Genomic DNA, 14,375 nt, shown 5'->3' on the forward strand with positions numbered 1-14,375 from the left:
TTGGATAAACTTAATGAGGGGCATGTTGGTCAATTCAAATAGTATATGTATATTTGTCTGTTTGGTTCTATTTTTTTTTTAAAATCAAAACTAAATCAAATATTGTGTGGTTTTTAAATATTTAAACCAAACCACACCCCAAAAAGGATCGATTTATTTAATTAGTTTGATTCATTTTTTTGATCTGGATCGATTTTTAATCAAATCATAAGCATCCTTGTAGAAAAGAGAAAATTTTATAATTGACATATATAAGACTAATTATTACTAGTCATGACTTTATTCTTTATGTTTCAAGTTTTAACATTAAACAATTACGGGCTATAATATTTGTTGAATAAAAAAAGGAATATATATATTAACAAACAAATTAATAATAGTTATGATAATTAATAATAGGCATAAAATCAGGAGAGTCATAACAATCAACATATTTGTTTTCTTGTTTAGCTCAAAATAGTACTAACCTTTTCTCTCACTTGTTAATTATCTATCAAAACATAAATCGCTTATTTTTTACTCAATATTCATATCTTTCTCTATCAACGCTCAAAACAATAATAGCTCAAAATTTTCTCTTCTCTCACATTTTTTTTCTTGTTTCGCCATTATCTTTCTCTGTGATGGAGGGCTTCTTATCAATATTAATTAAGTATGGTGGTAGCTGAAATTGTTCAAATTAGTGTTTATTTCGAATGTGTTTTAGTTGTGTATATCAATAAAATTACGTAATTTTATTCGATTTAGTGAATAGTATTCAATTTTTATTTGAACAATTTTTTAAATTTATATTGTTCGATTTTAAATAAGAATTGTTTTCTTTTGGCATGAATTTGGTATAGGAATTTGCATATACCCACAATGGAATTGATTTATATACGGTTAATTTATGATTAAATAATTTTACAATTAACTTGTGTAAATTTGGTGCACTTCTTGGTATGATTCTTGTATGAATTAATGTTTAGTGTTGGTATGAAATGCGCATAGAAATGTTCATGTTAGTGTTTATTTTGAATCTGGTACTCTTCTTGGTATGAATTTTGTATGAACCAGTGTTTAGTCTTGGTATGATATTGGTATAGAAATTATCAGGTTAGTGTTTGTAATTAAAGAATGCTTACAATTGACTTGGTCTTAAGTCCAGAAAACTGCATGAATCAGATTATTGCTCTCCTTTTTATAGTTAAAATTTTTTGAGGACGCATATGCAATTTCTCTTGAACCTCTCCCATGCGAGAGTACATGGGATATACCAAGTTATGTGTCGGAGTCTAATTTGTTGCCGCCTAGTTCTAAAAGAAAGATAGGGAGATCATAACTTGAACGTTGGAAGGAGTTTGTTGATGTGAAATTCAAGAGGTATAAAGTTAAGTGCATCACATGTCGTCGGAAGGAACACAACAGGAAGATATACCCTGCTAAAATTAGTCATAATTTCTTTTAATTTTAATTTAGTTGTTTAATTGTGACAAACAGATCCATTTGATTGTTTTTGGGTCTTTTAACTTAAAGAATTATGGTATTTATTATGTGTACTACTTACTCCTATGTGTATGCAGTGTTTTTCAAATGTAGACTAAAAAATTAAAACTGGTTACTGCTGGTAATCATTTGGAATGGAATTCTAAGCCAATCATCTATCTTCCAACTGATCTCATTGGTCTTGATGTAGAATAATTGATAGTATTCGGAGCATGTTCCTTTCCTATATGCAATCCACCATATTTGCTAGCAATAGTGTCAATTATTTCGCTCTCATTAGATGTGCCATCAGCATTCTTGTTTTTTCCATATTGTCATATGATTGTGACAAACCTTTGACGATGGTATGTTGCATCGATGTCAATGTAACCCATATCAAAAACTCCATTGCTAATATTTTTAGCAAATAGACATGCGTATAGTCCACAAGCACTGAAAAAACATTGAAAAAAATTATTTTGAAAAAGAAAGTGAATTAATTATTATGAACAAATTACAATAAGATAGGAATACATACTTTGATCTTGGATCTTGTTGAGGTACATCGTTCATAAACTCAACTTTGTGGCAGTTTACGTTTGAATGGAGCAGAAGAAGAATGGAAAAGTTAGAAGAGGAAGAGAGACTGGCATGGGTGGAAAGAGAAACCGACATGGGTATGTGGCGTGGGGGTGGGGTGTGGTGTGTGATGTGTGATGTGTTAAAAGAAATCCCTTAAAAGGTATAATTGATAATTATAAACTTATTTTGTCTCATAATTTCTTTCTTTCACCTATTAACATTATATAAATTAATTAATTTATAAAGTAAAATGATTTGTTAATACTTGTAATTAAAACTTTATAAGTAGTAATAGAAAAAATACATATAAAAACCGTAGTATTAACCCTTAAATAGATATTTTTATGATTTTTGAGATTGGAAACCTAATTGTCTTGAATGGTTATAATACATGAATTATTAATGGGTTCTTGTTAATTCTAATTCCATAGATATATAGGTAATAGGTTAACTCGAATAGGTGAGTAAGAACTCGCAAGATTCTTATGAATAATATCTATGTCAGTCAATAAATCAAATTAGTTAATTCAAGTGGATAACTAAACAAAACATTCTCTTGTTGAATTTAGTTTCTAAGTTTCTTGCTTATTTTCTAGTTTCCTAGTCTTTTCAATTACTAATAAAAATCACTCTTTGAAAAATCGTATGAATAAATATTTAATACTAGTTTGATTGAAAAATCGTTTGAATGAAAAATGAATTAATTGATAATAAATTTTATAGTTAAACAATAAAATATGCCGCTAATCCTATTTAGTGATGAATTAGCAATGAACTTTTATTAGATACAAGTGAAATAACGATGGATTAGCCACAAAGTTCACAACTAATTCTAAAAAAAAATTAATATTGATTGGTCGAATATTAGTTATTCATATATTGGTGATCCTTATATATTTCGTAGGGACCTCACTTGTGGCAAATCTGTCATAATATTTACGGGCCAAATTGTGCCACCTCCCCAATTCTATGAGTGGATGTGATGGTCAAGTTGGCCATTGAAACAGTTGTCCTTAACTCTTATTCTCCTTCCCCGAACTCCTAATATTTCGGAGAAATAGATGTATTATTATTATTATTTGAAAATACAACATTGGAACAACTGCAGTTTGGTTCACAAATGTTATCCCTGCAAACAATTTAGAGCAATTTTGACAATTCTGGTTCCTCAAAAAACACAATTGCCAAATTACTACACAACCTTCTTCCAACAATAAAGCTGCAGCAAAAAAAAGAAAAAGGTATTTTCCCTACTGTAATGGTTTCAGATGGTGCTCAAACAAAGATGCCATCTCAATCTGAAAACATTAGCACAAACAGTATAAGTTCAATTTTCAAGCACAAGAACAACAATTCCAAGGAGACCATAGCTATCTGAACTTTAAAACATTATATGTTTGGACAATGGTGGTGTCCGGACCAAGTTGCGAGCACCTCAATTACCCACCTTGTACCTTCTACCTCCCACCAACACTAGGTAATTATGCCCCACAAAGGATTTAGGTAGATAGGAAGAAATCACTTAGGGGTCGTTCGGTAGCTGGTTAGAGTTATGCAGATATTAGTAATAGATGGATAAGTTATGAAGGAATATATGTATTATTTTATGCAGGGTTGAGTTATTCTACCTTCTATCCTGCATAAAATAATCAATAGATTCACTCATAACTTATACATGTATAAACACGAATTACTATTATACATGAATAACTTACCTCCAGCTACCAAACACGACATTACTTGTAACATCTCGCAATTTGAAATAGCTAAGAAGAAGCTAAGAACTGGAAATAGTCATTTTTGGAAATAATGAAAAATCTGGAAATTTGTTTAAGTTAAGAAAAGTGAGTTTTTGGTCAACATCAAACGGCCATAACTCCTAGATCAGAATTAGTTAGGTGTACTTCCAGATATGGTTGGAAAGCTCTTGGAATAATCTTTCCAACGCCGCTGAGTTTGCGCGATTCTGAGTTCGTATGAGTGAGTTATCCCTTTGGAAGTTGGGCTGTTCAAATATGGAAATATCCAATCCGGATTTTTGAAGGGTATTTCAGTCCTTTCCTTATCCAATTAATTAAATTAGTTTTAGTTAATTAATTAAGGATCTAAATTGAACTTGGTAAGTTTTACGCTTTTGGAAAAGAGTTAGGGTTTTAGAGAAGAGGAAAGAAGAGGAGAAAAGAGAAGGAGAAGCAAGGAAATCGTCAAGTTCGTCGAGTTTAGCTTGTGGATTTCGTCGGGGGTGATCCCTACAAGGTATGTGAGTCTCTCATAGCATTGGGTTCATTCACCCACGCGCCAAACATGTTTAGTTCAGTGAAATTTGTCATAAAAAGAGTTTGAAAGTGGATGTTCTTGACATGTATTCTTGAATTTGATTGTTGTTCTTGAATTAGGATGAATTGAGGAGTTTTAGAGATCTTTACGTTGAGTTTTAGAGTGGTTTTGAGTACATATGTTGGGTATAGGAATCTAAACTGAATTTGAGATCAATAGTCAAGTTTAGGCGAATTGGGGCTGTAAAGCGGAGAAGGAAAAAGTCGAGCGTGATCTGGCACGCAAGTCCGCGTCACGGACTTGCTCCCCCAGTAACCAAAAAGTTTCTCCGCATCGCGGTTAAGACGCGGACTCCTCTGTCTCAAAATTTAATTTCGCGAGTATTCATTTAGAAACATCTCCGCGTCGCGTACTTGTTCCAAGATGGTGATTTCGTGACTTTTCTCATGTTTAGATATTTAAGATCATTCCTAATCATCATGTGATCCTTCCTATCACAAATCAAAATCCTTGAATCCATAATTCAATTCAAGGACCAGTTAAGAGTCAAGTCAAGAGCAGTTAAGATCAAAGTCAAGAAAAGTTCTTAGAGTTTTCCAAAAGTCTTTTTCAAATGTTTTAACTTTGTTTTAAGACTTAAACTTCAAGTTGAGTAAAGAGTAAAGAGTAAAGAGTAAAGTTTGAAGTCCATTTCTTCAAAAGTATATGGGGACTATGTATTCCCAAAGGGTTGAAAATGTTTTCACATTTAAACAAGGAAACCTCGATTTCCAAAGGGCCTTCGGGCTAGTTTTCAGAAAAGAGAAATCGCTTTCTAAATGAAGCAAGAGGGGAAACTTTGATTTCCAAGATAGCCTTTGAGCTAAGTTTTTGAGCACTAATCTCAAATCACAGAAGAAGTATGTTTTAAAACATAAAGAGCTAGTATCATATTTTGGGAGTAGTATTGAGCACCGATATGGGGGAGCGTTCAGAGAACCGACAACCCCCATAAACCATGTAGCCATCATGGGTAGAAAATGATCATACTTTTTAGATGAACCCTTAGTGCTTTTTAGCATAAACTAGTGGATCCACTTAGTAGTTCAGGTTCTATACCCCCGGCAAGGTATAGGATGGCCCTGACAGCGTGGGGCCAAGAAACGCTATATTATCACTATAGCTCTTAAGTGATGGTTGTTGGTTAGAGAAACTCCCACAACAGTATTTTATATTTTTATATACATTAGATATATTTGTATTTTCATATACAAATAGAGTTCATATTGTATCTTTGCATACATACAGAGTTATTATTGTATTTCTAAATACACAGAGTTGACATCATATTTTAAACAACTTTTCTTTATGTTGCACTTGTTTTTAAACTGCTTTATATTGAAATGAGTTCAGTAAGTTGAGTAAGTTGAGTTAAGCTATTCAGGAGTTGAATAAAGTCAAGGTAAGCGTTTCTTTCAGATCCTTTTCAAGCTTAAGTTATGTTTAACATTCTAACTCGCATACTCGTACATTCAATGTATTGATGCCAGTTGACCTGTATCTTATTATGATCCAGACCCAGATAACCAGGATCAGTATCCAGCGCATCGTTGATCCAGTTGAGCTTCAGAGTTGTTGGTGAGCCTCCTTGCATTCAGGAGGATCACCCCTTTTTCATTACTTTATCATTTTAGCTCATTAGGATGTCGTGGGCTTGTCCCGACATCCATCTCAGTTGTTTTAGAGGCTTCATAGATAGTCAGTCAGATGTTAGTTCATTCGTCATCATTTTGTTATTGGCCTATGTTCAGATTTGAGTTGCCATTTTGGCTAAGTGAAATGTTTATTTTTAAAACATTATGAGTTCAGTTTGAGACATGTTGAGTTATCTTGTATTTGGATTCTCTTTCTTATGTCTAAGTCTTCCGCTGAGTAAGTAAGCCAGGCCAAGGGTTCGCTTGGGGCCGGCAATGGTTCTCGAGTGCCGGCCACATCCAGAGTGTAGGCTCAGGGCGTGACATTACCTATGCAAGACTTATTGGTATCTCTGCTAGTATTTGAACCCTAGGATTTGTGGGTTAAATCTTCACTAGGACACATCGTGAGTTCTTATTTGAACTTGGGAAATTTCAAACTACATTTACCAAACAATTATATTAAGTTAATACCATCTCAAACTAAATCAATTTGAAAATCTGTCTGACCTAAAAGTTGAAGTTTTGCATGGAACAGAAGATATTAAAAGAATTGTTAACTAGATATTTCACTTTTTTCCATGCTAGTTTCCTGTTAAACTGGCATTGGGTTTGTCTTTGAAAGCACCATATAACAAGGCAGGCAATTTCAGCAAAAATTAGACAAGATTGATAACTAGTTAATGAAAATATGATCAAATGCCACACAGTTACAGACAACTTACGGCTGTCAATGCTGCTTCAGCACCTTTATTCCCAGCCTTCCCACCAACACGGTCGAAAGCCTGCAACATTTAGGATTTCTATCATATGATATACTACCACAAACCATAACGACGCTGCCGTTGACAGCATAAGAAGCAGATAGAGAGAATAATACAGGGAGGGGAGACGTAGATGGGTTATGATCAGCAGTCCAACAAGCCAAGAAGAATGTGTAGAGATATGTATAGATAAAAGAGGCGGTAAATTATTATAGTGATCCACAGAAATTAACAGTTAATAGCAGCAGAACTTAGGTTTGTTCAACTTCTTTTTCTCCCAAACATTTAGGCTACTTGGATAAACAAGGTGCATATTAGATAAAGTTGGAAATATGATATCCTACCGATCATAAAACCATAAAAGTTCCACATATAGAGGGTAAAATGAAAGAGGGTTGCTGAACATGTTTAAGTCATGTCCCACGTAGTCTTCTAGATCAATTGGTCCATAGGTGTGACAATCAACAACAACAATGACATATGCAGTGTAATCCCAAAAGTGCGGTTTGGGGAGGGTAGAGTGCACACAGACCTTACTCCTCCCACCTTGGGAGGTAGAGAGGTTGTTTCTGATAGACCCTCCGCTAAAGGAATAACATCAAAGCATACCAAAAAAAGAAATAGAAGTGAAGAAATCATGACAAAGCATTTTGAAAAAAAGGAACAGTAACTACAACCAAGTTATGCAATAATCGAAGTACAAGAGACAATAGACAGTAACAGGAATTTAAGGACAAGAAACTACATGAGAAATACTACGACTACTAGTATAGAAGGACAAGCAGACAGTAGATAGGTGTGACAATAAAATGATTAAAGGTGAAGCTCCAAGGTTTGGTATTTTAATTTAAAGCTATTTTTCTGTTGATAAAGTTAAAGCTATAAATGTCTGTTGGGAAACATTAGTAAAAGGTCATATCTCTTGTAATTATGTCCAGGATTTAACTTGTCTATTGAAGTTTGAAATAAAGATAAAAGGTATGATAGGTTACTGCAAAATCACTATAACAATTAGTGGCTACTATAAATATAATCCTACTACTATGCTTGTGAAAAAAAGGAACTGATAGCTTAGCAAATTACCTGTTCCAAGGTATCACATGTCAGGACACCAAATATGCAAGGAGTACCTGCAACTCATTAAATTACCAAGATTTTAATTTTCATCAGCTAATGCAAAAATAAACTGAAAAGGCAGCAGCTAATAATGACTATAGAATAGCTTATAAATTTGAAGTAGCTGTAGTTATTAGAGGATTTGATAAAGATGTAGAATTGGCTATTGCACTCTAGTCCTTAACAAAAGACCAATCTTCTTATAATTAACAAAGAGTGACAAAAGTACAGATGTCACTTTTCTTCTTGTACTGCAGTGGATTAGAGAAGAAGGAAAAACATTAAGTGTGACAGGAGTGAACCAATTGGAAAATGGTAATACTCTAAGATGACTCAACCATTTACCTTCTTGTCTTTAATTTCATGCGTAAAGTGAGATCCCTGTGCTTTTGACACGTGAGAACTTGCTAGTACAGTAACTCAAAATAGATACACTGTATTAGAGGTCAAGTTGAAAGTTTTCAGGAAACTCCCTATTGTTATACAATTACTTAAACATTACATCTCACACCATGAAACACTAACCATTTTGTAATGTAAAATTGTTTGACGCCTTTAATAATACAGCATTCAAAACTTCCAAGAATCAAGTGGTTCTCCATTCTGAATAAGTAAATTAAACAATGTAGTTTTTCGCTTGACAAGTACAGTCATACATAAATTCCTAGATTTTTAACAGGTCACACGCTCCAATAGTTAACGACATACTTTTCTCTTACCACTATTCATGAAATACTCAATTCCTTTTTTCATACTAAAACTAAGCAATACATAAAAAGAAGAAAAAATGGTACTCATTCATAGACCCAAATTTTGAAACCAGAGAAAGAAAAATAATCTGCAACTCATTGTTTGACACACATGGCATTAGAATAAATACCCATGGACTTACCAACTCTTACTCGGACACCCAAAGACATATTACATTGGAAATGCAAAGGAGTCTGTTAACCCTCTTAAAAGAAAAGGATAAGAAACTCAAATTATGCTCCGAGTAACAGAAAGTGAATCACCTAGGAGTGAAGGAACTACGAATAATAAGGGTAGGGACCAGCTGTGGGGGGACATGAAATCTAGGATATGCCATTTCCATATCTCATGACGATTAACATACCACGGGAAGCACTAATAATGCTCAAGAATTGTACCTTTCAGAAAGTTATGCTCAAAATTTTAAAAATATAATTAGAAAATACTGCAAAACTGACAAAGCAAAAAATAGGTCACTTACCTGAATTTAAACCTGCTGAAAGTACTCCAGACGTGGCAGCATTGACCACGGCATCATAATGGGAGGTATCACCTCTAATCTACTGGCCACAAAACACACAGAAAAAGAGAATTAAAAGATAATAATCCATACAAAACAAGAAGCAACAAAATTAACTTCCAAAAACCTGTGGAAAATATTAGTCATGTCAGGATTTAGATAAGAGACAGAAATCAGAAAGATGGATCATTTAAGTTATAGGAATAACTACTGACATAGCAGTTATTTCTCTGTTGGTCTTAGCTCTGATATTCTAATCTTAGCTTTATATCGCCATCTATTTCAATTAGAACGCCTAATCCTTTTGAATAGAAAGATAATACATCCTAAAAAAAGATAAATCAGAAAACACTGACCAAGACACATCATACCATTCACATAGAGCAGATTCTGATAGATTTTTCCCTTCCAACATAAACTTCAATAAGGAATTCAATCCCAACACTTATCTTACATATATTATTTTTCTTATCTGTCAGAAGTATTTCTAACTTTTTTGGGACTGAGGTGTCGTAGTTGTTGTTGTATCAAAAGTAGTTCCATAATCTATCATCCTTGATAGAGTTCTGTTACATTTTCCATTATTTTTTTCATTGATGGAGTAAGGGTTGTAACAAAGTGTGATCTTCTCATCAGGAGGAAAGGACACATTCACTACTGTCCTCATCAATCCTAAGGTAGTTTACCTCTGTAATTCATTTGAATCAAGCTCAATATGAAAATTGATAGCCCTGTAAGAAAACTATCCGCAACACTCATATTTTCATAGTCGTATAACCAAAAGGACCATCAAAAGAAACAGTTGAAGGAAGCAAGAACAGAACAAGAAGGTATACAACACAACGTCAAGATTTGATGGAAGCTCACCACAGCACCGATACACAATATTGATTGATACTTTCTTGACTTGCCAAGTTGCTGCGCGGCAACACCTATTTCAAAACTACCAGGAACCCACACAACCTGCGCACAACACATTATGAGGAAAAGACAAATGATGCCTTGAAATGGAAGACACTACTGATCATGCCTAAACTCTGCCTCAAATCTATGAGACAACATATTCTAAAACAAAAAATACCATTATGACTTGTTTTTTTCCTTTATAAATAAGTCATGTTTGGTATTCATGCTCTAACATGGCACATCATGGAAAAGTTTTACATGATGAAGATTGGATCTTAAGAAGTATTTACTACAAAAAGTTCATGGAACCACACAAATTAACTTTCTTTTTCTGAGGGGGTGTATGTTCAAATGCACCAATGTAATGGCCTATTCAAGTGATCAGAGTTTTTCTTTCCCCTTCACTTTGGATTTGGTGTAGCTTTAATTGTTGATCTAAGGTATTAATCTTCAATGTGAGCTCAACCAGTGACTTTCTTCCTTTCATCCTCACTCCCAGCATATTTAAATTGAAGGAAAAGATAATCAGAAGGTTTTAAAAAGAGTGATGGACCAGAAATAACAGAGAAGAAAGACCAAAATACATAGATATATAATTCATGAAGAAATTATTACCTAACAGTGCCTCGGTCCACATGTTATAATCAATTAATCATATAATTTTGAAACAGTAGCAAGAAAAAAAGACGGAGATAAATGCCGAACACATACATCAATGTCTTCTTCTCTAACTGAGTAACTCTTGAATGTGTTCAAAGCTCCCTCCAAAAGTTTCTTTGTGATCAGATCATTAAAACGTGCTACCACCTTTAGAACCACAAAGGACAATCGATTTTAAATAATACAGAAAAGAACCAACAGAAGTTGAAAAATTGAAGCTATAACAAAGTCAACAGCAATATGACTTTAAGTCAAACCAAACACACCAAAGAGCAACAGAATAAGTTCATTAACTTGTTATAATCATGCAGAGAGATAAAATTCCAAATGTTTGAGACAAAATTGCCAACATCTTGAAATCCTTTCTAGAGAGCAAATGGATGGCTATTTATAGCTATATTGACTATACCTTTACCTATGATATAATCTATTCTCGCTGTTAAAGATCCTTACATTAATAAAATACCCCCTGAGACCCAATTTGTCTGGCAGTGTTGATGGGACACGGAGTTCAAGGGAAGAAAAGGAAGACCTTTCACACATAAGCTAAAAAAACATAAAAATGCCAAAATATCCTTACTAACAAAGTACTTCCTCTGTTTCATTTTATGTAAACTGTTTTACTGGTCATGGAGTTAAAGAAAAAAAAGAAAACGTTTAGAGGTCTTAAACTAATCCCTGAAATTTTTGTGGCAATTAATTGAATAGGTCATTTTTTAAACATACGGAAAAGGAAAGAGCGTCATGTAAAATGGAACAGATGGAGGATTTATTTTACATCCAACTCATTGTTCATCTTTCTTTATTTTTTAATCCTTTCTTTTGTATTCTAACAATTTCATTTGCCATCCATTTTTCAATCACCACAACATCCTTTCGAAAGAGGATATTTTTTTTTCTCAAAAAAGCTGAATTTATGTTTGCATTGTGAGTCACGATGAAGGTAGAATAAGAATGGAAAAATTAAATAGTTTCCAAATCCAAGAAAGCATCAATCTTTTTCAGACCGTCAAAGAAGAAATAGCAGGGTAAAAAGATACGAAGAGATTACTAACATGTAACAATAAGCAAGCAACTATTGAGAGAGTAACCAAAGAAAATCAGATATGTAATAAAAAGATCAATCAGGTTCACTAAGCTCAAGCTATGTGCAAGGTACGAATAAGGGCCTTCCCGACATATCATCTCCAATAGCATGATTTTACTTCATCTTTCTCTTAATAAGTCATCAAATTTGGTGTTTATTGATCCCTAGTTGCTACTGTAAGCAGCCTTACCAATAGGTAATCCTCCTCCATTCCTACTTCTTTTTCTTTTCCATGTAAAAAAGAATGTTACTTTCCTTTCTTTTTGGCAACAGTTTAATTTCAACTTTTCACATACTCCTTCGGTCCACTTTTCATCGTATTGATATGTAAAAATTGCAATTTATAGTACTATTCGTATAGTTTTTTAATATCTAAATTTTTTATTTAAAATATCGAATTAATGTAATCTAATTTATCTTTGAAAATTAGTCAAATTGACTTTTAAAAAATGCAACATGACAATTAATAGTGGACGGAGAGAGTAACATACTTAAAAACACAAGATTTAAATTATTTTTTTTTTTACTTTCTTAAATTCCGTGCAACTCAAAACCAGATAAACAAATTGAAACACAGGACAATAATGGAGAACAAATAAAGGGTAAAAAGAGAAACACACTCACAATAGCAAACCGATGTCCCTGAGCAGAAATAAGAGAACCAGCCAACTCCCGAACAGCCGATATTTGAACAAAATCCCCACGGTCACATTGTTGTCTCTCAATTGCACATCCAAACCCTAATCAATTGAGCAAACAAATTCACAAATTTGAAACAAGCCCAAAAAATGGAATTAAATTAAAAAAAAATGGTACTAACCTTGAGATTGAGTGAATGAGAGAGCAGCAGTTGATTTGGGAATGCTTAGGGATAAGAAGGGACGATGACTATGAAGCTGCTGCAAGTATGAAGTATTTACGAAATTTGATTGAGGACGAACAACAACACTGAATTCTACAAATGCCGTAGTTGCCATTTCTCCTCACTCTTTGGAACTGTGATGTTTACAAAGTAGAGAATTTTATTGCTTTCACCAAATTGCTTGGATTGGATATATATACCATGAAAAGGAAGAAAAAGGAAAGGGATTGAAAAGTTTAAGCTAGCGTTTGACCATAGATTTCCAAATATTCTTGACAAATATTATTTGGATGAAAATTTGGGTGAAATTTTACCATGTGTTTGGCCATAGTATTTGTGAAATATATTTCACTTTTTAGAAAAATATGATTTATACCCATAAGTTTTAAAAACTATCAAAACTAACCATAAGTTTGTATTACAAGTCAATTGGATCTTCGTTGCAACAAATAACAAGTAGTTTCCATGCCACTAGAGCAATGTGGTAGTTTGGAGTGAGTGCAACAACCATCATTTCATACATCGTGAAGTAGACAAAGCACATGACTTTGTTACCTTGAGCCGATTGTTCATCATTTTCATCAACAACCATATCATCACTTTCAGATTCACTGAATATTTCATCACTACTTTGGTGTTCACGTAAAAAAAAATGTAATACAACGCAAACAACTACTATAAAGGGTGTTTTTGTAAAAGATAAAAGTTTGGTGTAAAATTTCAATTTTCAAAAGATCCCAAATAATGAGATTTGGCCCAAATACTAGAAAAAACTAGTATTTGGGAATTTGGGATATTTGCTAAATAATGGCAAATTGTATGGACAAACATTATTTGCCAAATTTTTCCCCAAATATTATTTGGGAAATCTATGGCCAAACGGGCCCTAAATAGAGGGGGAAAAAAGGTAGGGAAGAGATATTAATGGTGATTTGATGACTACAAGGAGTAGATGAGATTGCAGCCAACCCTATGGGTGTGTTTGGTAATAAGAAAAAGGGAAAAGACATAAAATTCTTTTGAACTTGACACGAAAATTTACTTTAGTACTTAAATTACACGGGCCTTTATATATCCATTAACACCTTTTAAGTGATTAAAACACCCCCTAAGGGGTGATGTGGCAGAAAGAGTGAGTGCACTCTCCTGAAAGTGCGTGAAAAAAGAGAAAAAAAAAGCTTAATTTTTAAAGCCCTACACATGGCCTTTTTTTATTGGCCAATATATAACAAATTATTTAAATAGTTTTTTTATTATATATTAAATCTTTAAAATATGTAAATTTTCTTATTAAGAGGTAAATGAAATTAGTGGGTCCCCTTTTTATTTTCTTTATTTTTTTTTTTATTATTTTGTTGTCTTCTTCAATACACATTTTTCTCCATTGAAATATCTCTTCCTCCATCTTCTTCCCCACCTCTATCCACTATTTCCATTTCACTAATCTTTTACTAATTCGTAAAATTCAATAGCAATGTCATTTTATTGACGTCAATTTCACTCTATTATTTGTATCGATTTGGCAAATGTAAACTTTCTTAAATTTTGAGCGACCAATTTTGATTTCTAGATCATTCAAACATTTCTCATAAAATTTATATTTTTTTTATCAACTTTCTTATGCAATCTTCATTTCTTATTTGAATTGTCAAGAAAAAATTGACTTTCAAAAAAATCCATTCTCCAAGAGGGTAAATTCATTGGGAGGGTTCAA

General features: G+C 33.2%; 1 protein-coding gene across 1 annotated transcript; it reads right to left on the reverse strand.

Moving 5' to 3' along the window:
• Positions 1-3,272: 3,272 nt before the first annotated feature.
• LOC125835975 (6,7-dimethyl-8-ribityllumazine synthase, chloroplastic) lies at positions 3,273-12,901 on the reverse strand. The gene is made up of 8 exons (XM_049515069.1): positions 12,620-12,901; positions 12,424-12,539; positions 10,764-10,859; positions 10,014-10,109; positions 9,108-9,186; positions 7,844-7,890; positions 6,722-6,781; positions 3,273-3,344 (listed from the first exon to the last, which is right to left on the reverse strand). Exons 1-8 carry the CDS (start codon positions 12,774-12,776, stop codon positions 3,297-3,299), a joined length of 699 nt encoding a protein of 232 aa, XP_049371026.1. The 5' UTR covers positions 12,777-12,901; the 3' UTR covers positions 3,273-3,296.
• Positions 12,902-14,375: the final 1,474 nt, after the last annotated feature.

Source organism: Solanum verrucosum, unplaced genomic scaffold, assembly GCF_900185275.1.
Source record: "Solanum verrucosum unplaced genomic scaffold, falcon-dt-bn FXZP01000208.1, whole genome shotgun sequence".
Lineage (NCBI taxonomy): Eukaryota > Viridiplantae > Streptophyta > Magnoliopsida > Solanales > Solanaceae > Solanum > Solanum verrucosum.